General features: G+C 37.2%; 1 protein-coding gene across 3 annotated transcripts in view; it reads right to left on the reverse strand.

Moving 5' to 3' along the window:
* LOC110443492 overlaps positions 1-22,463 on the reverse strand; it is a 76,286-nt gene that overhangs the window by 10,397 nt on the left and 43,426 nt on the right. For 2 of the 3 annotated variants that reach the window (XM_021487726.1, XM_021487725.1), the window contains 4 exons: positions 7,031-7,163; positions 5,906-6,166; positions 4,653-4,850; positions 1,643-1,746 (listed from right to left, as the gene is read on the reverse strand). In XM_021487726.1, coding sequence (XP_021343401.1) covers positions 1,643-1,746; positions 4,653-4,850; positions 5,906-6,166; positions 7,031-7,163 — 696 coding nt within the window. The remainder of the gene's footprint in view (positions 1-1,642; positions 1,747-4,652; positions 4,851-5,905; positions 6,167-7,030; positions 7,164-22,463) is intronic. The other variant, XM_021487727.1, reaches the window with a different exon arrangement.

Below are 22,463 nucleotides of genomic sequence, written 5' to 3' on the forward strand. Positions count from 1 at the left end.
GTGGTGAAGGGCTAGTGATATATCTTGTTATATTACACATTAATTTCTAGATTTAGATTTAATAAATAGAATGTGTATAGATATCTAAACCATTGCTAAATCAAACATTTCCATTCCCTGATCTGTTTAACTCATTTACCCCTGAAGACACATTTGAACTCTTCCAATTCCAAGGTTGGAATAATTCATTATGAAATTGCAGGGGTGAATGAGTTAAAAAGAGTTACTATGTGAACATTTCCACACACGAAAAATTCCCATTTTACAGTTTATATCTCCGAGCTAATTCTATACTTCCAGATGCAAAGTTTTGCTTTGAAGACATAATTACAGATTTTGAAGATTTTATTGTAATGAATGCAATATTATTCTTGACAAAGATGCTGCATAAAAATGTATATAGCCTGTCATCGGAATTATTACTGGATGTCAAAGATATAACTGCCTTATACACAACATCCATTTGGTACCGAATATATTTTATCATTACTTGAAAAAGATAAGAAGCAATTTTTCCTCTTGTACATTTTAGTGTAGAAGAATTTAAAAAGAATCTATGGTATACAAATTGAAACACAATCACTTGAACAAGCTGGAGTAGACAGGAAGTTAATTTCATGAAAAGAACCGATAAAATTTACGAAATCAATTCCTATTTCACGGAATGGAAGGGTGCTTAAGTCATTACAATCTGCTAGTGCTACCAGAGCAGACTGGTTCTCTTCTCATGGACATTTGTCATTTAATTTCATCCTCAGTCCCAATTTAATTAAAATTGAACAATAATGCACAAACTACATAACACCCCCAGATGTAGGTATTGATTCTGTTGAGTTTTATTATGTTCATATCGAACAACTTCACTTTCAAACTCATACACCCCTAAACACATTTAAACTCTTCCAATTCAAAGGTTGGAATATTTCATTATTGAATTTTTAGGGGTGAATATGTACAGGTTGTGCGAGTGCTGAAATGGGTCCTATCAATATCGATAATCATCTTAAAAGTAAACAATTCAACACATATTGGCTGTTATTGCCGTCTTTGACCTACCAAGGGCACCAGGCTCGTATATATGACAAGGGGTAATTTTGTAAGCTACCGGTAAATTCTGTATTTTTGAAACAATAAAAGATTCTGAAATATTGCATTGGCAACTGTGTCAGCAGAAAATGTTCAATGGCAATTTTGTTCTTGTTCAGTTTTCAATTGTCTAAAACTGATAAAAACTACATTTGGGTGGAGGAAGTCGTCTATGTAACAGAACCAATTGGATGTTTTAAAATTTGATATTTTCAAATCCTTAGAGGTGCCCCCATTAGAGCAGGGTCCAGTTTCAGAATCATTCCTCGACTCATCGAAAGAAATTTCAATCAAAGTTAAGGACTTTTTCTCATTTCATTAATGCTAAAGAAAATCTGATGTTAAGGAATTCCTTTAATGCATTCCTACAGAAAATCTGAAGAAATTTCCAGCAAGTTAACCTTTTCACCCCTATGCAACTTTAGTAGACTCTACCATGCTTTGATCTGGGTGAGTCCATTATGGTCTACAGTGGTGAAAGGGTTAAGGAACATTTGTAAAACTCGGGCCAGGTGCCGTCACAAGGTCGAAAATAAAAGATATAATGAATACTTACTCCTTTGTTGTTTCTATCTGTCTTGTCCTTTGGCTTGTTGGTCTTAGTATTGACAGGTTCTGGGGTCGATTTTACCATAGTTGCCGTTGTCTTTTCTGTAGTTGCTACACAGGCACAAAATATCACTGTTATTTCCCCCATTGTACAAATTTAATAAAGTGACCTTTCCTCTCGAAGCACCTGTTAAGGAATCCCTACCACATCTTGCCGAATATCGTTTCCTTCCAACTAATATAAAGTAAGTTTTAAATCACATTTTTGATTTCAAAACTGGTGCCAATGACGTGCTTTCATTATGACTTAAATTCCACCGAATCTTACTACTGTATACCAGGAAATGTTTTGCCCAGCTAAATTTTCACCCTTTCATGGTATTTGCCCTTCACATTTCATTATTATGTATATCATGATGTTTACAAATGTTGCCTCATTATGGAGGGTGAAAAAGGCAAAAAATTTAACTGCAGACAAACAAATCTTGTTATACAGTATATCAATATTCTTGATATTCAAATGGTTTTGTCACTTCTTTGAGTTTAAACAATATTTTGTTGAAATCTAAGACATGATAAAAACTCGTTTCTGAAAACCAATGCTTGTTGCTATGGTAAAATTTGTGGGAAGAATCTACCAAAAACATCTATTCTACGTTTCATCCGATTAATCGTAACATGCAGTAGATTTTTATTGACATGACATACAGCAACGAATGAAGTGGAAACATGCAACATTAATATTGAGCTGTTAACTACTACGAGAGTACGATAACAAGGTTATCCGTGTCATGATTCGCACCAAATCAACTCATAGCGCAACGAATCGTGGCAAAAAAAATCACTCGCCATGTGCTTTCAAAAATAAAAAATAAACGATGATGTCAAATGATGATTTCAGGCTACAGACAATGTTGTACAAATAACTGAGCAGTTCATGTCTGCATTCAAGGTTAGGACCATTACTACGTCTACAGCGAGCAGGAGACAGGGACTGTGGCCAAAAGACAATGTCTAGGTTAGTCCTACCTACCCAAGTTTTTAGGGCCAACTCTATTTTTATAATCCTTTTTTTTTTTTTACAACAAACACTGTTAGATTCCATGCCCTCCCCAAATTTTCAACTGCAATATTGGAAACAATTATTTTGCTATGTCTGGTGAGGTTTAATCTTTGTAGAACTCCCAGACAAACACAACTTTGAAAGTCTGAAGTGATATTGACTTTACACAAGGTACCAAGATCGTGTAACCTTGCCTAGAAATGGAATAAAGATGGAACTCGTACCTAAAAAATCCATTTCTGGTATGTGTGGGTTTATTTTCCATCAATGAGAAATTGAATTTCAGTCTGGCAAAGAAGCCAATCCCAAATGTCTATGGCATCTGTCAAATGGTAGTAAGCTTATGTAGCTTCTCTGTGGTACTACAGGTCCTCTATAACTTTAACTAGTTCACCCCTACATTTTTATACTGGACTTGTCCAGTCTTTGATATGGTAGGGTTCAAATGTGACTTTAGGGGTGAATGGGTTAAGCCCTGTAAAACTTTAAGCCCGTTTGGTAATCAGTTTATGATTGTTAACTGCTGGCAAAACCTTCATTTTACTTTGATGCCATTTCTTCCAAAATTATAAATGCATCATCTACACAGTTTCTCCTTAGTTTAGAAGACATTAACTCATTCACCCCTGACATTTCATAATGAACTATTCCAGCATTTGAATTGGAAGAGTTCAAATGTTTCTTCAGGGGTAAATGATCGAGTTAAGGTATAGTTTTACAAGAGAGCTCATCCAACTCTGAGGGCAGTTGTGAGACAGCCCAAAAATCCTGGACATCATACAGGGGTCCTAGTGCCTCTGTATGAATGTCATAACAGTATCAAAACTTGTAGAAACAGCTACCTTATTTATTACCAAACCAATATCGCCATACAAATTTCAAAATCAAAATCTGACATGAAGTGAAAATTTGATAACAAATTCAGCTACAAGTGCAATTTAGTGTTTGTGCAGTGCCAACGAGAATATAAACTGTCTAAATATAAAAGAGGTTTAGAAAACAAACCACCTACACATAGAAGAAGGTTAGAGGACAAACCACCTACAATTGGACAGGGTTAGAAAACAATCTACCTACATATTATATAAGTGATAGAAGGGAGACGGTCTCCTCTGTGGGAATGAGGAATAAAACAGCGATTACCAGGACGGGGATATTAAATGTAGAGGGCGCTACCAGACATATTAACAAAAATCGGCACTATGACTGGTAATTGATATAAACTATCACTGATTTTTCAATACTGTTATTTCCAAGCCTAAAACCTATTCCTGATATATTTACTAACTCATTGCACCCTGAAAACACATTTGAACTCTTCCAATTCAAAGGTTGGAATAGTTCATTATGAAATCAGGGGTGAATGAGTTAATGACTGGTCTGGCTTTTTGATACTACACATGAGCTCAGACTTAAACTATTATTTTTATGTTTGTACAAACTCTCTTTAGTTCTATTGATGATAATTTACTGGGTCCTAATTCAAATACAATATTTTCAGGACAATATTGGTTGGGTCCTAATTCAGATATTTACTATTTTTAGGACCAATTTGATTGGGTCCGACTCAGATTCACAATTTGTTGAGCCCTATTTCAGAATTACCACTTAACTCATTCACCCCTGAAGACACATTTGAACTCTTCCAATTCAAAGGTTGGTATAGTTTATTATGAAATATCAGGGGTGGTTGAGTCAAGGACATTATTACAGAACTCCAAGCCTTTCAATCTGGTATGTTTTGAATTTTGGCTGAAGGTAAATAATCGTATTTCAAAATTTAAAATCTGCTATTTTAGCTTTCTCTGTCAAGTTTTAGGATTATGTTAGTTTCATTTGACTATTGACAAGACAGTTTGAGGCGCAAGGGATTTTTTTTGCACTGGTAGATTTTCAAACCTGCCCTAAACCCTTAGATCTATAATTGCACAGAGAGGTGAGGGGAGATGGGTACCTTGACAGACAGGCGTGCTCGACTTGTGCACACGTGTGTAGAGGCGCTCGATGCCCATATTATCCACACACCAACAGTCGCCCTCGAAACACTGGATGTCCTCAAACTCTCCGTCTATGGTACACCGCGGTCGGTACGTCCCTAGGACACCCCAGCTGTTCTTCAGGAGTAAATATACACATTTTTTTAATGTTGATCCTGTAAAACAAAAATAAACAGTACAGTAAAACCACAACAGCTGATAGCATAATGATGATCAGGACACTACATCATCAAGTAAAGCATAAGGGTCAATACTGTCTTACAGTTGGTAACCTTGAACTACAGTCAAATTAAAAAGCAAACTGATAATTTTAGATGAAAAAGGAGATAACTACATGCGAGTAGTTATTAATAACATTATTTGTTAGGTAGCCTATCCTCGATAAACCAGGGGTTTCCCCTCGCTTTTGCTCTCTGCATACCCTTTATTATCTCAATGCAGAACCAAAGGCTCAGTGTGCGCCATCTTGTGGACGAGACAAGCAGACCAGTTTGATCCTTTGATGTACTTCTAAAGAAGCTTGCAGTCGCGTAAAATTGACAGGCTTTGAAGCGGGGTGACGCTCCTGTGTAATGTTCCAAGGACAGGTATCAGCCTAGAGATTGGTCAGACTTTTTTTTACCAGAGACCAATCAAATAGCTAGCCTCATGCTTCAACTTTGCTATGACATAAACGAGGTGTGAAGACGTCATAAACCAGGTGTGCAGACGTCATAAACGAGGTGTGCAGACAGCCAAAATGAGTAAAACCTGAGGAGTAACGAGGATGTAGGTAGCCATATCTCGTATTACTACAAGTAATTCTGGATATTGTTTTCGGCTGTTTGAGGTAGGGAAGTTAATATATGGTATGAGTGAATTTTAAAACTAAGTCAAATTCTTGAAAGGTAGAATTATTTGTGAGACGCTTTAAAATGCTCGACATTTGATCGGAATCGTTTCTAGGACTAGAATGTTGGATGAAGTAGGACTTTATTTTTGCTTATTTTGCATACTTGGTTGTTATTGGAGGAAGTGTAAGTTATAGACGGTATGAGTTTTTCTGAAACTTTGTAAAAAATTTGTAAAAGGTAGTGTTGTTTATGAGATGCTGTAAAATGCTTGACATTTGGAAGAATTTCTAGGAGTAGGATTTCGGATGTGGTGGCAGTTTCTACCTGGGCACACTTTCTGGAAGGATAGTGAACTTGTGATGCACATGCACACTCACCAAACTGACAATCGGGCGTTTTCGGTCCGTGCATGGTGGTGCCCTCTACTCGGTTACCATTGGGGAACACGCACCAACACTCGTCTATGCCAGGTTCTCCCCGACACTGCAGACGCTCAAATGCCCCATCCAATGTACATCTTGGCACAAATGATTTCATTCTTCGTGCATAATCTGGGTCTTTTATAGAATTTCTCAGTTGTTCACATTCTGAAAATGGTCTTGTTGATTGCGGCTGTGTTGTGTCGTCACCTATGAAGCCTGAAATAAAAAGTTTTTGACATGAAAAGTACTGTAATTTATGTCTACATTGGGGCCTCGACAATCTAGGTCATCACTGATCAGGTTGTCGGAATACGTACCAAGTCCCTGTATTTGGTGGCCAATTTTACTTGTAATGAGGGCCTTATGTCATTTAATTCATTCATCCCTGAAATTTCATCATAATGAACTATTCCAACCATTGAAATGGAAGGGTTCATATGTGTCTTCAGGGGTGAATGAGTTTAAGTTGTAGTTTAAGAGTCTCTGTCCCTCTGTGCTGTGACTTATCGCATATACAGTAACCACCCCTTAATTTCACTTTGGATATAACTAAACCACAGCGAGGAGACTTCCATTGACCAGATAGCTCAGTCAGTCAGAGCGATAGTAAACAAATTTAAGTGCAGCATTTATATCCCCAGTCTAGCCCAGCTGCATGTTCACATTCAGAACACTGTTGATAGGTTATATTTTGTTTATTTCACCTCATGAAGTTTTCATGAAAGTGCCACAAGATATGGCTTCCTTTTCAGAAATGATTTCTCAAAGGTCCAATGCGTAGTTAGTTTTTGGCAGTGGTATAGGAACCCTTGACACATCATTCTATGATATTGATATTTCAGGCCCAAAATAGCATTTTTGTGTTGATATTTTGAGTTTCTTTTCCAAATTTGAGGCCCATAATGACCTTCTTGTATTACAGGGCTGTTAAACCACAGGTACCAGCCTCGTCTGTCAATACACCTATAATATAATCTTGATTATATTTGTATTGACAGACATTACCATTTTGGCCCTTTCCGACACTCTAGTTTTAAAATCTTAAATTCGGTCAGAGTGAGCTTGTTTTGAGATTCACACCTTTGTCAAGGCCAGATCCCGATATTTCGATGTCATCCTCATCGTCATCATTGGCAGATCCTTCAAATAGATCTTCATCGTCTGAATCGATTACTCCGTTCCCACTTCCATTATGTTCAACCTCCGCATCATCCTACAAAACATAAATAGTCAGAATTAATGATAGAATCAACTAGCGTCTTCTTACCGACCCAAAACACACAGACTTAGTTCTAAACATGTTACAACCCTGATGTTATTACAGGACTTTGAGTCGATCGTTGACATTTAACAATAATATAGTTGTTTAAGTTTGCAGGGCTAATATTTCGCAGCTGTCCAGATCAAAACTGGTTTGGGAGGATTAAATTTCATGCAACCTGGCTAGGTGTAGATATAACTGTCGTGCTCATGAGCGCATTTATGTAGTTAGGTGATGGGATTAATTTTACAAACATTTTGTGAAAATGAAATAAAATGTGATATTGTCTTGGGGTTTTTTGAGCTTTTTTATTCGGTAGTAAACTGGTTTACAGATTCAGTGAAATTGAATCCCCCACAACTATTTCCAACTCACCAGAGTACTAGATGTTAAATAATATTTTCCTTAAAACTTTAAGGTTCAAAACCTATTTCAAATTGTCCTTTTAAAGCAATGAGTCAAAATAAAGCACATACATTGCTCTCAAGTAATTACTGGAGGCTCTGATCGTAGTGTCAGAACCCCAGTATTCACACTGATGCTATCTCCATAGAATCAAAGTAAAACATTGCTGTTGGCCTGGAATGGTTGAAAGATACCATGCATTGATATGGATGAGTCTATTATGGTCTACAGTGGTGAAAGGGTTAACTTTCAAAAAATTATTTCTCAGAAATTGGGAAGGGAATTTAACAGCCTAATTAAGGACGCCTGTTGTCACTTTTTAATTTGTAAGTCTGCAAAGTTATGTTGGGACTGACCTCCTCATATTTCTCTTAGCATACGTATAAGTTTGATGAATTCACACGCAGGGCGAGGAAGATGATTAATGCGGTTTATGAATTACATGTACAAACAAATAACTTCCGGTAATACTCAGATGACCGAAATAATTCATGACAATACGGATATCAGTGACTGGGACTGTCTATGAGCTAAGGATGTTTACGACCCCGAGGGCGCCCACGTCACCAAACTACCTAGCAGGTTAGTACAGTACTGCACCTGTATGTCTTATAAACAGGTAAAAACTGTTCTGGGTATTAGATTGTGATGTAATTATTATTTCCATGTATAAAGCCTCTTCTATGTTATCTACCTGTTGTTAAGTCAGACAAACTGCTGCATCATGGTGGCGTAACAGATCAAGGTCAGTTACACCCGACACCATCATGTACCGTGAAATTCGCCAGGTAAATATATAAATAACAAATGAACTGCATCCTCCTGATGTAAAAACAAAGTGATTCTTAGTAAAACATCCCCACCCTCTTCGTGCTGACATACTGTATAAATGAAATATCCTTTATTTTAAACTATCATTTTGAAATCATTCATTGCCGAATTTCATTAAAACTACCGACACCTTATCTGCACAGATGAATGTTAAGGATATGATGACACGTCAATTGTCTTTCTAATCAATATCCCTAGCTAGTTTTGTATCTTATTTACATACCTTTTTTTTTTGGAATTTTATGTAAACGATGTTCTGTTATCAACAGTGACAAATCTTGCTATCTGGGAACTGAACTTAGTAATTGACTATTTGCATGCTATGTGTCTATCAATTCAAAACCCAGTTCCTCCAAATAAACAGCAATATATATATATACCAGAGCTCACTTGTTAGCTCTTCACCTAAGCATATTTTTTAAACTAATATCAACTGACACTGATTATGTTTTTGGTAATGATGTATTTATAGAAGATCATCGTTTAAAAGGTTTTTCTGTTGAATCCTGTGACTCCCACACAGCCCCTATAGCTATTCAGCATCAGCTCAGTCTAAATGACAGCAAAGGTTACAACCTAGCATTTTGGCACACATCTTTGCTATCTTGTCCCTAGAGATGACATCAGAATAAAACAGCTCTACCCCGACAGGTTGGCACGCTATCTGGTTCCGCACTATGCATATGGTTAATGTAAGTAAAATATTACCAATGAAAGCAAATAAATTTGAATTCTTTACCATATTTTTCTGATGTAATAGATCTGCAACATCGTAAAATAAAATTTGGGGAGAAAAATCGTAAAATCATGCCAAACACTTTTCGATTGTCTGGTAAAATACAACCTGAAGCAATCAACCAATCATTTAAAAGATGGACAATTTATTAATGCCTCAACTCATTAAATTGATTGGTCACTTAAACCAATCATTTTTAAGAAAAGGCCATCAACCAATCAGAGTAACATTTGACAGAGGTCATTTACTTGCAAGATTTGATAATGGGACATCAACCAATCAGAATCAGCTTTCAGAGAGGTCATTAACTTGTGAGATTTGATAGAGGGACATCAACCAATCAGAATCAGCTTTCAGAGAGGTCAATAACTTGTGAGATTTGATAGAGGGACATCAACCAATCAGAATCAGCTTTGAGAGACGGCCATCAACCAATCAGATAATGGATGTAATTAATGCTACAGCCTGGAACTGCTGGGTGCAATCAAAGCTACGACATGTTGTTAGTAGATGTCATCAGCACTTTTTTAGTTCCCCAGCAGGGACATTCACAGTAACGCAACCGACCTTATGTCTTATCCTGATAAACAAGGATCAAGGCATCACTGCGATTTGTGCTGAGCAATGTTGTCACTATAGCTACCTGATAATGAACAACTCTCAGGAACAAACTCTAATAAATATCAACACACTTCAGTGCCCATCTACAAGAGTTATGGGTCTAGCACACAATAAACATGGCTAAACTAATTCAACAGCAAACATTTGTGGCAGGGGGAAAATAATCAATATACATTTACCGTAAACTACCAGCTACTACCCAGATTAACAATTAACAACAAACAAGGACCATATGGTAACTAACAATTAACATATAGCAATGGGCCTTGTTAGTCCAGAATTGTCTCAAATACCTAGCTACTTTCTCCGAAAATGAAAAAGTTTATTACAACATCTGATCCCTTGGGTACCAATTTCTATGTGTAACAGAGGTCATTATTTTTCAATGCCCATGCCAGGAGTGGAACCCGGGACCTCTCGCTTACTAGTTTTACGCTCTGCCGAATGAGCTTAAGAGAAATTCTCCCTAGCCGAGTCAGTAGTCAGCAGGTACTATTTTACCAGGGTGACATATACTAATACATATAGTTACCAGGCCAACCTGCTTATTAATGTTTGTCTGGAGAGATCCCTACGTAAACGTGTACTCAACATGGACTTGACAACTGTAAAACCTGTGTACCGTATCATTTTATACTACAATAGTGGAATTTTTTAGCGAGTGTAAATGCCCACATCAAAACCCTTTGAACCGTGACTGCGATGTGGAAATATTGTGTTTGTAATTGTTATGAAATCGATATAATTCTTAGATCATTATTTGCATGTGAATATTTTCACACTAATTTACTCAACGAACAAAATTGAGAATTTCCACCACACCGCAAAAATTTCTTCTTCTACATTTCTGTGGTTAATAAATATGGTTTCATCATACAGAAATAAAAAAGTATATAAATGAAACGTAAGCAATCTACATGATTTATTAATTAAAAGTCACGGATAAAGCCGATCTTTTCAAATTGGTTATTTAAACTCATTCACCCCTAAAAATTCATAATTAACTATTCCAACCTTTTAATTGGAAGCGTTCAAATGTGTCTTCAGGGGTGAATGAGTAAATGGAAATGTTTTATTTTTTCCAAGTCCACCTAACTCTACACAACAGCGTCGTAATGACATTAAGTTACCAAAGTTGCCAGTACTGGCAGTCGAGACAGACACTGTCTCCCACACCACACATACCGTTATTTCAGCTAGGGAATTAAAGATCTTTCTCAATACTTCTCAACATCGGAATTAAACTTCCAGCTATAGGCTGGAGCATAGCTAGTGGAACATCTGTGTCTACCAGGCCAACTAACTTTTGAATTTATTTCCTCTGAATTTATTTTCAGATCATGTAAATCTAGAATGACTTATGCTATATATAGGAATAGCTAGATTCACCACAAAACCATCTGTATATAAAGATTTAGGTCAGCTGCCTCTTTATATATATATAACCTGTATACAAAGATCACTGGTCTATGGTGGCTGACGGGGTTTGTGCCATTTCGTTGTTTTTGTCATTTCACGCCGAAAAGACGAGGATCAATAAACCTTAAATGTTATTTCTTAATACTCTTTCTTAAAATCAAAAACTTTTAAATTTCGTCTTTTCAGGCAAAAAGACGAAATAACAAATTGGCTCATACCAGCCAGTGTACCTGTTGGTATTACACACATCAACATTCACAAAATTCCATTAATAAAAGTTGTTAAACATATCTATGAAATCAAATTGTACGGAATTATTCTGAAAATGTCTTCTTATATACTAGATTACGAAAATAACATACCGGTATTTTGTTTGGTTTGGCTGGTTTATGTCAAGAGTACTCTGATCTAGATTAATAAAGGATGAGTACTCTTTAATATAACTAATCCTTAACTCATTCACCCCTACATGTTTAAACTAGACTTGGGCGTCTTTGATTTAGTAAGGTTCATATGTGACTTAAGGGGTGAATATGTTAAAATATTTTTTATTTGGTTTGTTTGTGTTGTACGTCCTATAAACAGTTATACATATGGTCATTTAAGGACGTGCCAGGTTTTGGTGGTGGAGGATAGACAGAGTTCCCAGAGAGAAACCACCGACCTAAGGCCAGTACCTGGGTTAAATAACTGGTAAATGGAGAAACATTGGCCATGGAAAGGCATTATCTAAACACCTAATAATGTATGTAAGCATCCAATCTTTGTCAATCCCCAACACATTCCAACCTTTACCAACCCAGCTACTGGCAGCCCAAAAAAACTTCCACAAACACTGGCCATGGCAGTTAAATGTTTTTCATTGACTTATTTTTTAGCCTTCTGTTTTCCAGGGCAGGTATGTTAGAATCTGGAGCCCTTTGATCCTGTACACATCAAAAGTATGTAATACACACCTGTAAAGGTAATCAGTTGCCATGGTTACTAACCCATAGCTTCATTGATGTGCAGGGGGCCATTTGTTCAAAGTCTGCTTAGCTTAACGACCATTTTAAAATTTAAAAATAAAATAAAAATGAGTTTTTCAAGCAATATTTAAGAATGTATAGCTATATTGGGTTTTTTTCTGTCTTCATATATCTTTTTGAATATTTCTACAGAAATATTTCTGGTTCCTATTTCAATCTTGTAAACAATATACTAGATAAAAGTTTTGCATTAGGTTGTCTTTTAAACTTATCAAGCTTTCAACACGTGGGCCCAGAGGTCTTAGTAACTTTACAAAGTGTTACAACTCTACCAGATGGCAGATAACACTGAAGATTGCGTAGCCCTACTTTTATCCTCAAGCTCTAGGTCTTCCTGTAAAAGTGGAATCACTGATTTTCTTTCCTCCCTTCCACAAGGGCCTGTACCTGTTGATTTGGGAAAATATCACCCACAAAATGCACAAATTGGATAAAATAAATTGATTTTTGACTTGATTTTGAGGGAAAACTGCAGAATTATCCAGTGAAAAGAGGCCTTTACAAGGTCCCAAATTGACCTATAATAATCACTGGGAATGAAAAAGGTTTACCAACATGAAGCCTGCATGTGTATGCTTTGAAATAGTTGCTTTTTTCAGATTTAAACCAACAAATTTAATAACTTACAATTTTACAAAGAATGGCGGTTAAGGGTTCCTGTCCCTCTACATGTGTTTTTTCCTATATTCAGTAATTTAACCTCTCCTTAACTTCTGTTTCGATATAACTGTAGCACAGTTGGGCCACAACACTTCTGTTAACCAGGTAGTGTTAACCGGGTAGCTCAATCGGTTAGAGCGATGCAGGTTTATCAATCGGAAGTTCAGGGTTCCAGTCTCAGTCTAGCCCTGCTGATTTTTACACCCAGGACACTGTTGATTGTATTTCATCTCTTTTTATTTTCTCTCATAAAAGCTATACAAGGCACGTTTTTTCCCAGAAATGATTTATCAAAGCTGTAAACCCCGGTAGTAATGCCTAAAAAACTTCCCATTGTGCAGTTTCAGTTTTTGGCAGTGGTACAGGGATCCTTAAATTTGATCAAAGTTTGATGAGGCAGTATATAATCCAGCAAACATCAAAGCTACATTGAACTTGTATATATTTCCTCGTCTAAAACCTATTTTCAAAGCATGAAATATTTTCGTTATCTTACACAAAGCATGCTATAGTACTGATCGATTCAAATGTGGATATATACTGTATGTAAGTGTATCTATCCTATCAGCCGCTTTAAAGCGATCTTTTCCAGTGGAAACTCGACATATCTACAAGTACATTGTATGTCCCCAGATATTAAACAAGATTACAATCTAAATCCCTTGCTCTTCTACTCCAGTTTCACATAACAATATTGACATGACCGATGCTTCAGCCAGAAGACTTTTAACTCATTCACCCCTGAAATTTCTTAATGAACTATTCCAATCTTTGAATAGGAAGGGTTTAAATGTGTCTTCAGGGGTGAAGGAGTTAAGCTTTTATTAAACTTGTAGTGATTTCTCTTCTCTTCAAAGTGAACGGAACTCTTACATCACATACACCTACATTTTCATTTGTGGCAAATCGCCAAATAAATTGACACAAACCAACCTGGTAACAAACATTTACCGACCTTTGCTCATACAGCTGAACGACATAACTACAGCAGGCCGTTCTCCGATTTCACCTAACCTTAAAAACACATAACACTTTTCAATGGCTGTCAACCAGCAATTTGCTCTATATTTTTGACATTACAACTTAAGCTTGTTTATACATTTTTATTGTTACATCCCTCCCCAAGGATAAGTATCCCCATCTCATCCCTCCCCAAGGATAAGTATCCCCATCTCATCCCTCCCCAAGGATAAGTATCCACATCTCATCCCTCCCCCAGGACAAGTATCCACATATCATCCCTCCCCAAGAACAAATATCCCCATCTCATCCCTCCCCAAGGATAAGTATCCCCATCTCATCCCTCCCCAAGGATAAGTATCCCCATCTCATCCCTCCACAAGAACAAATATCCACATCTCATCCCTCCCCAAGAACAAATATCCCCATCTCATCCCTCCCCAAGGATAAGTATGCCCATCTCATCCCTCCCCAAGAACAAATATCCCCATCTCATCCCTCCCCAAGGATAAATATCCCCATCTCATCCCTCCCCAAGAACAAATATCCCCTATCTCATACCTCCCCAAGGACAAGTATCCACATTTCATCCCTCCCCCAGGACAAGTATCCACATCTCATCCCTCCCCAAGAACAAATATCCCCATCTCATCCCTCCCAAAGGATAATTATCCCCATCTCATCCCTCCCCAAGAACAAATATCCCCCATCTCATCCCTCCCCAAGAACAAATATCCCCATCTCATCCCTCCCCAAGAACAAATATCCCCTATCTCATACCTCCCCAAGGACAAGTATCCACATTTCATCCCTCCCCCAGGACAAGTATCCACATCTCATCCCTCCCCAAGAACAAATATCCCCATCTCATCCCTCCCAAAGGATAATTATCCCCATCTCATCCCTCCCCAAGAACAAATATCCCCCATCTCATCCCTCCCCAAGAACAAATATCCCCATCTCATCCCTCCCCAAGAACAAATATCCCCCATCTCATCCCTCCCCAAGAACAAATATCCCCCATCTCATACCTCCCCAAGGACAAGTATCCACATCTCATCCCTCCCCCAGGACAAGTATCACATCTCATCCCTCCCCAAGGACAAGTATCCACATCTCATACCTCCCCCAGGACAAGTATCACATCTCATCCCTCCCCAAGGACAAGTATCCACATCTCATACCTCCCCAAGGACAAGTATCACATCTCATCCCTCCCCAAGGACAAGTATCCACATCTCATACCTCCCCAAGGACAAGTATCACATCTCATCCCTCCCCCAGAGTAATTATTTCTGTCTTCCCGAGGTTGAATAATTCCTCTCTCATATAACAATGGTAACCCTACATCGAACTCATGATCAAGTAACTTAACTATCCCTTCCCCAAAATAGTTGGGTAGGATAATAGGTATCAGTAAAACACAGTGAATTACCTCCCTTTGTAATGGGTTACCTCCCTTTAGGTAGACCAGAGTTCACCTCAAGTAGACCAGGCCCAAGGGCATCAGTACTGGTATCATATACTGACCCAGACTACAGCCTCTCATAAACTGACCCCCACACAGGTAATAAGTATACTATACACACCAACATAACAAAGTACTTCCTGCTAGTCAAATTAATCTGCGTTACTGCTGACATTTATAGCCTGGTTACGGCCGGCCATGGTCACACACACTCATAGCCTCTATCATATCTACCTCAGGTTGCGATGAATAAGTCAGTGAGGAATGACTTATTAACTTATTCAACCCTACATATCTAAAATGGACTTGTCCAGTCCTTGATTTGGTCAGGTTCAAATGTGACTTCAGGGGTGAATGTGTTCACCTCCAGGGAAAATGATAGTCATGATCGACCTCAAGGATACCAGGTGACTTGTTGCAAAGGTCAACCAATATTCCTTCTATCACTGTAAATGAAACAATAACATCTTCGAAACGAATTGTAAAAAGGAAAATATTGTCAAACTAGGAGATGTAAGTGCACCAATTTCAGCTGCCATAGTAACCAGAAATACTAATTGGGAGTCATTAATTGACTTACATGTATGTACAAGTCCACTCACTGATGATCAATTTTGCTTCTTTTATAATCTAAAATTTTGTTTCCTTTTTCAAAGTTCATGCATTTCATCATTGCCATGACTAACACATTGGATGTATACAAAATCTAAAACAACAAAGTTAGAGTCAGAACTTTTTCATTTGGCACCTGTTTTTTTTCCCTACTAGGATGCTTGGTTTTAACAGTCATTTAAAATTTGTGTCCTGATGAAGCGGTTTAGCTTTTGTAGTTGAGGTTATTGTCGATTAACAGGTTTACCAAGCCTACTGAACTGACAGCGAACCTATACTAAATTCTTTTACTTAAAATACATCAAGATTTATTGGGTTAAAGAGAAAGGCAGGCTGACAGGGGTGGGGAAGGAAACCAATGCTATTTAACTTATTTACCCCTAAAGACACATTTGAGCTCTTCCAATTCAAAGGTTGGAATAGTTCATTATGAAATTTCAGGGGTGAATGAATTAAACTATTGCATTTTAGGAGTCCATAGTTAAATGTAGAATCACCTTGTAACCAAATACTGAAATTTCTTGGAGTCTCTCCAAAGCTTCAGTGTTTAGATACACATTTATATAATACCTGGGTCCCATGTAATGCCGGGCTTGCTCGGAACATCCCAGTAAATGTGTGTGAAGCTCAGATTTGATGCTCTGCAGGCAAAACCTGCATTCCTGTTAACTAACTACATTCGACATCCTTTTGCTTTCAATTTACTGAAATGCTTTGTAATACTGTTCGTGTTGAAATGATTCAGAAAAGATTAAGCTCAAATCAGGGTATGTCATGATACAGCTTCGGGAATTGTCCTCATCCAAACAATGACACAGGATTGAGTAACGTTGTAAAGAAGAAAATGGAAAGTGAGAACAATGTCTACCAACGGAAAACATTGTTTTGGAGCGGAGAACATTGTCTGGGAGTGGAGAACATTGTCTGGGAGTGGAGAACATTGTCTGGGAGTGGAGAACATTGTCTGGGAGTGGAGAACATTGTCTGGGAGTGGAGAACATTGTCTGGGAGTGGAGAACATTGTCTGGGAGTGGAGAACATTGTCTGGGAGTGGAGAACATTGTCTGGGAGTGGAGAACATTGTCTGGGAGTGGAGAACATTGTCTGGGAGTGGAGAACATTGTCTGGGAGTGGAGAACATTGTCTGGGAGTGGAGAACATTGTCTGGGAGCGGAGAACATTGTCTGGGAGTGGAGAACATTGTCTGGGAGTGGAGAACATTGTCTGGGCGCGGAGAACATTGTCTGGGAAAGGAGAACATGGCCAGTATTGAGAAGAGAGAACAACACTGGGAAAAACATGGATGCGGAGAACATTGTCTGGGAAAGGAAAACATTTTCAGGGACAGAGAATATTTTCTAGTGGAGAACATTGTCTGTGAGCGAAGACCATGGCTGGGAACTTGGGATTGTCTTGGAAGAAAATGGATGAGGAAAAAATTGTATGGAAACAGAAGACATTTCAGGGAACGGAGAACATTTTCAAGGACCAGAGAACATATTTCTGGGAACAGAGATTCTTGTCTGGGAGCAAATAACATGGTCAAGGAAAAGACATGTATGGAGAGGCGGTGTGAAGGGTGACACTCTTTGAACTTCAATGAACCTGTTTTTGAACCACACTTAATCTTTATAGCTGTTATTGTGACAAAGGCTAACAACAATGTTTGGATGTGAAGATACTTCATCTCATTAACTCATTCACCCCTGAAATTTTGAAATGAACTATTCCAACCTTTGAATTGGAAGAGTTCAAATGTGTCCAAAGGGATGAATGAGTTAACTAGTACTGTTTACCATACATCTCCTTGATATCAATACAGAACGTTCCTCATATAATGTCCATTATGTTATTTACCACCTAATAATTTTCAAGGCCCTTGTACCAGTTTTTTCTACACAATTCCTACATGCCTTAACCCTTTCACCACTGTGGACCATAATGGACTCATCCAGATCAATGCATGGTAGAGTTTACTAAAGTTACATAGGGGTGAAAGGGTTAATCCCTAGTCAAAGACATTATCCTGAAGTTTAGTTATAGAATATATAAAGAATTCATCTGTAGTTGAGATTATTTACTATAAAAAACAAGACGTGAAGCAAAAGACACAATGACAGCACCGCAAGTAGGACATTTACCATCATTATTTCTGGCTATTCGATAGAACGCTGAAACAAATGACAACGCAACCATATTTGATACATCTGACATTTGCAATATAAATATTTTCAAATGCCAATTTTTGTATAGGATTGCAATTGTTTGTCAATCAAATGTGTCTGACGTTGCTGTGTGTTCAATGTCAGTGTGTCTCATATGACCATCATCTCAACACCTCTCGACTCTGGACCTTATGACAAGTACCGTATATATGTACACAAAACTTCACAATCGTCAATTTTATTTCTTATATTGAATTTTATGGAAGGAGGTTGGGTGAGTGGCGAGTCTTATTCTCATTAAAAGTGAAACATACATTGTATTCTACAGTAAAAATATAGAATTTTGTCCAGTCAACTTTTCGCCTGTGCGTTTCACTAGAGTGTTGGATTTGCCCATGTCTATATTTTTGCACTACTTTGTATACACAATTTCATTTTCAATAAACGGGACCAAAAAAAAAAGTTTAAGTACTGTGTACATGATTTATTTTTGTTAAAGGAAATGATAGAGAAGCCAAAAAGAAAATGCATAATTGAAATCACAGGTCTGTTTAAAGCACGACTGCACACACTAACAGTGTATATACCTATGTATAAAGGTACTATGTGTATAGATATTATTATACTAAGATAGAGTTTCTCTTTAATCGGTGTAAGTCTACACCTAGCCTAATTTGCACCTAATGGTCCTTGGGACAGGTTAATTCACCATTAATTATATGTACTGGTACATTGAATAACCACAAGCCACCACCATAAACTGGTACCTGACAGATATTAACTAAGTCTATGATATATAATGTCAATATAATGACTCAAGCCACTATAAACCCATCATACATATCCTGTAAAGGGAAAATGTGTACTAGGCATTGTGTAACAGGGATCATCCCACTGCATGATCGTATGGAGTGACTAATGTGGGACCCCCTGTAGACCATGGCCATGCTGTTTCCTCTTTATTTCCCACTTATAAAGGACACCTTAATTTGTAGCTGCACCAATTCCAATGATTGAAATTTTATTTTTCTGTTTCAACTACTGAATATCGTTTAACTTTCCCAAAGTTAAACTTTCATCCTAGCCTTGCCACTGGTAAAATCCTTATGTTCGTCCAGCACTAGTTTCACTCTTCATATGTAATGTCAATAAACAAAGGACATTGTGTATCAATAATCGCTGTCAAGAATTTGTCCTTATTACGGAGGGTGATTGACAAATTTAGAAGCAGAGGATAAATTTCTCAATTTACAGCTTTTTTCTACTGTCACTACTGTTTACCAATTTCTTTCAAGTATCTTTGAATGACCCTACTGCGTTGATGAACTGTGAAAAAGTATATATCATATATATATCTACCAATACAAGGGGAAGAGGGGGGTAATCACCTGTGTCGAGACCATCCTTACTTGTACCTGTTCACATAATTTTTATAGCTGTATAGTGCACAGGATGTCTTTCAACTCTTGGCATATATATATATACTTTAGTTGTTCTTTATAAGGAACTACAAATTAAAGCCATATCAATGCTCAGACAGGCTTGTAATATAAGCTCATTTACCCCTGAAATTTCATAATGAACTATTCCAACCTTTGAATTGGAAGAGTCTGTTTGTGTCTTTAGGGGTGAATGAGTTAACAAAAGCACCTTTCATTAGCTGTCAGTATATTTTAACTCCCTGTAATTAATTCTGTACAGCTATAAAGAATCAAATTCATTTGGTTTTGTTTCCTAATATCATTGAAGAGCTTCCTTCAGCAATTACCTGTCCTAGTGTACTCTCATCAACCTAGAAACTGTGTCAATATTTAATGTAAAATCACCTTCAGGTAGGTCAGGCAGAATAGTGATGATTGAACACCTTAATTCTGAACAGCCTACTTCTTTATCATGTCAATTAACTCTTTCATCCCCGAAATTTCATAATGAACTATTCCAATGAGTTAAAAGGGGGCCCTTTACTTGTCATCAATGCATGTCAAAAGCACAAGATTCTATATTATATATGGTGCTTCTGTATATTGTATACAACAGAACGATCCATTGATATGTAAATACCATCTCTATGGGACAACATTGTATTTCTATATGCATGGGGCACCATAGAATGGTCCTACAATGCACAATTGTATCTCTATGCATGGGATTCTGTATATATAGCTACACATGGTCTAGATGTACCAGTGTATAAAACCCATCTCTCAATGGGACAATACACATGGTCCATCAAATAATATATTTATATGTTTTTACATTCTGTGTTGCATTTGCCTATATGTCGTTAGTAAAACAAATTCCAGTATTTGAGACTGTATACTGCAATTTACAGTGATTCGGTCAGTGTAGGAACATACATGGCCACCAGATACTTTTGGTATCTATATCTACGGGACAGTATGTATACACAGCCTTGACAGGGTCCATCAAATTACAGTATATACATGTACATATCTGTATGGGACAATACATATGGTCCATCAAATTATATCTATGGGACAGTACACAGGGTCCCTTAAAACATATCCTATGTAACTTACTTAGACTCTACCATGCACTGATATGGATGATTCCATTATGGTCTACAGTGTTGAAAGGGTTAACACATACACTAATATCAGGAACAGTTCCAGAGAGAACAATTAATGGCTCCCAAAGCTCTGTCCCTATATATCACAAGTCTACCATGCAAGATTCACAAATGTACTTTACTAGATAAAGTGATATTCAAAAATCCTGTCACAGATTACAACTTCTTTCTTCATAAGATGATATCAACATTCAAAGGACACTGTATGGTTTTTACGTGTGTTTGTGAGCCAGGCTGTACATGTATATGCATATGTTACACAGGTAAAGTGCACCGACAAGATCCCTATATTGATAAAACTCTATCCCATTTATGTCTCAACATACTTGCCTGCATTTTTTTTTTTTAATTTCAACCACCTATTGAAAGCTTGACACAGAAAAATGTTTTTCAAATTGAATCGCCATGAAATATAGAAAACATTGTAAATCACAGTCTTTACTAAGCTGATATCTGTTGGTTGGTTTAAAGCACAAAGCTTTGTGGTAATTTACAGCCTTTTTTCACGGTCTGTACGTACAGCTGTATAGCTTTGTCAGCACTGTTTAATTCATCGTGTGCTAAAATCTTTCCACAGACAAGATCAAGCCTAAATGTTTGTCTATATCCAATGAGAAAAACATTATTCCTTCCTATTAAATCTCTCTCTGTAAGATACATATATATCAGCCTTTAAACATACAGGTACCACCAGATCGTGGTTTTTAATGTGCCTTTGTTGAGCTGATCACAGGAAGTATCAATGGGACCTATAGCTATCCTTCATAATGGCAGGGGATATCGGGTTTCACCTCCGTATTTAACTGGATTTAACTGGACGCCCTATCTACTCCCTAACCATGCCATGCTCTCTCCACTTCTACAGCTACAAATATATCTCAGCTTAACACATATTAACACAAATACATTTGATAATGGTTGAAATTTGACATTTAAACAAAACATAAAATCAAATTCAGAAGCGGTTTAACCCCCTATCACAATATGGAGACACACATTTTATTGTTAAGACAGAAAGATAAGCCAAATGTTGAACATTTGAGTGAAGCCAACAGATTGTTGTGTTGCCTACTCAGTGAAAACCTGATACTTACAATGGTCAAGACAGCTAATAATGAAGTCTTTAATCTGACTATTCCAATCTGTCTACGGGGCCATGATAAAATGACAAAATGGCACGCCAGATTTTATCTAATGCAGTGTATGGGGAACTTGCTTTGAATCTCTGAGTGCTGTTAAAGGTCAGGAGTTATCGCCCTTGATGACTGTTTTGTGATGATCTGGTGATACTCCTTAATGAAAGGTCATGGGTCACTTCCATATTCTGGTGACTAATTAGACAGAATACGACTAATATCAATCACATCAACAGAGTGAAGACAAATTTGTTGGGACAGAAATTCTTCAGTTCTTTTTGGACACATATAGCCATTCACCCCTGAAATCTCATAATGAACTATTCCAACATTTGAATTGGAAGAGTTTGAATGTGTCTTAAGGGGTGAATGAGTTAATTACATAATCCTTTGCTATAACTTATACCCAATATGTAAATGATGAATTCCAAACTAACAAAACATGTTTTGGTCTTTTCTTTTAATTTATTAATGATATAAATAAAAGACGATAAGACATTTTTTAAGTTATAAAACAAATAAATCATGCAATTTATTTTACTGTTTATTATTATATGATCATTCCAAACTATCCTTTAAGATTTGCCCATGTTTTTTCCGTTTCCAAAATATTATGATACA

This window comes from Mizuhopecten yessoensis, unplaced genomic scaffold, assembly GCF_002113885.1.
Source record: "Mizuhopecten yessoensis strain PY_sf001 unplaced genomic scaffold, ASM211388v2 scaffold716349, whole genome shotgun sequence".
In the NCBI taxonomy this organism is placed as follows: Eukaryota; Metazoa; Mollusca; class Bivalvia; order Pectinida; family Pectinidae; genus Mizuhopecten; species Mizuhopecten yessoensis.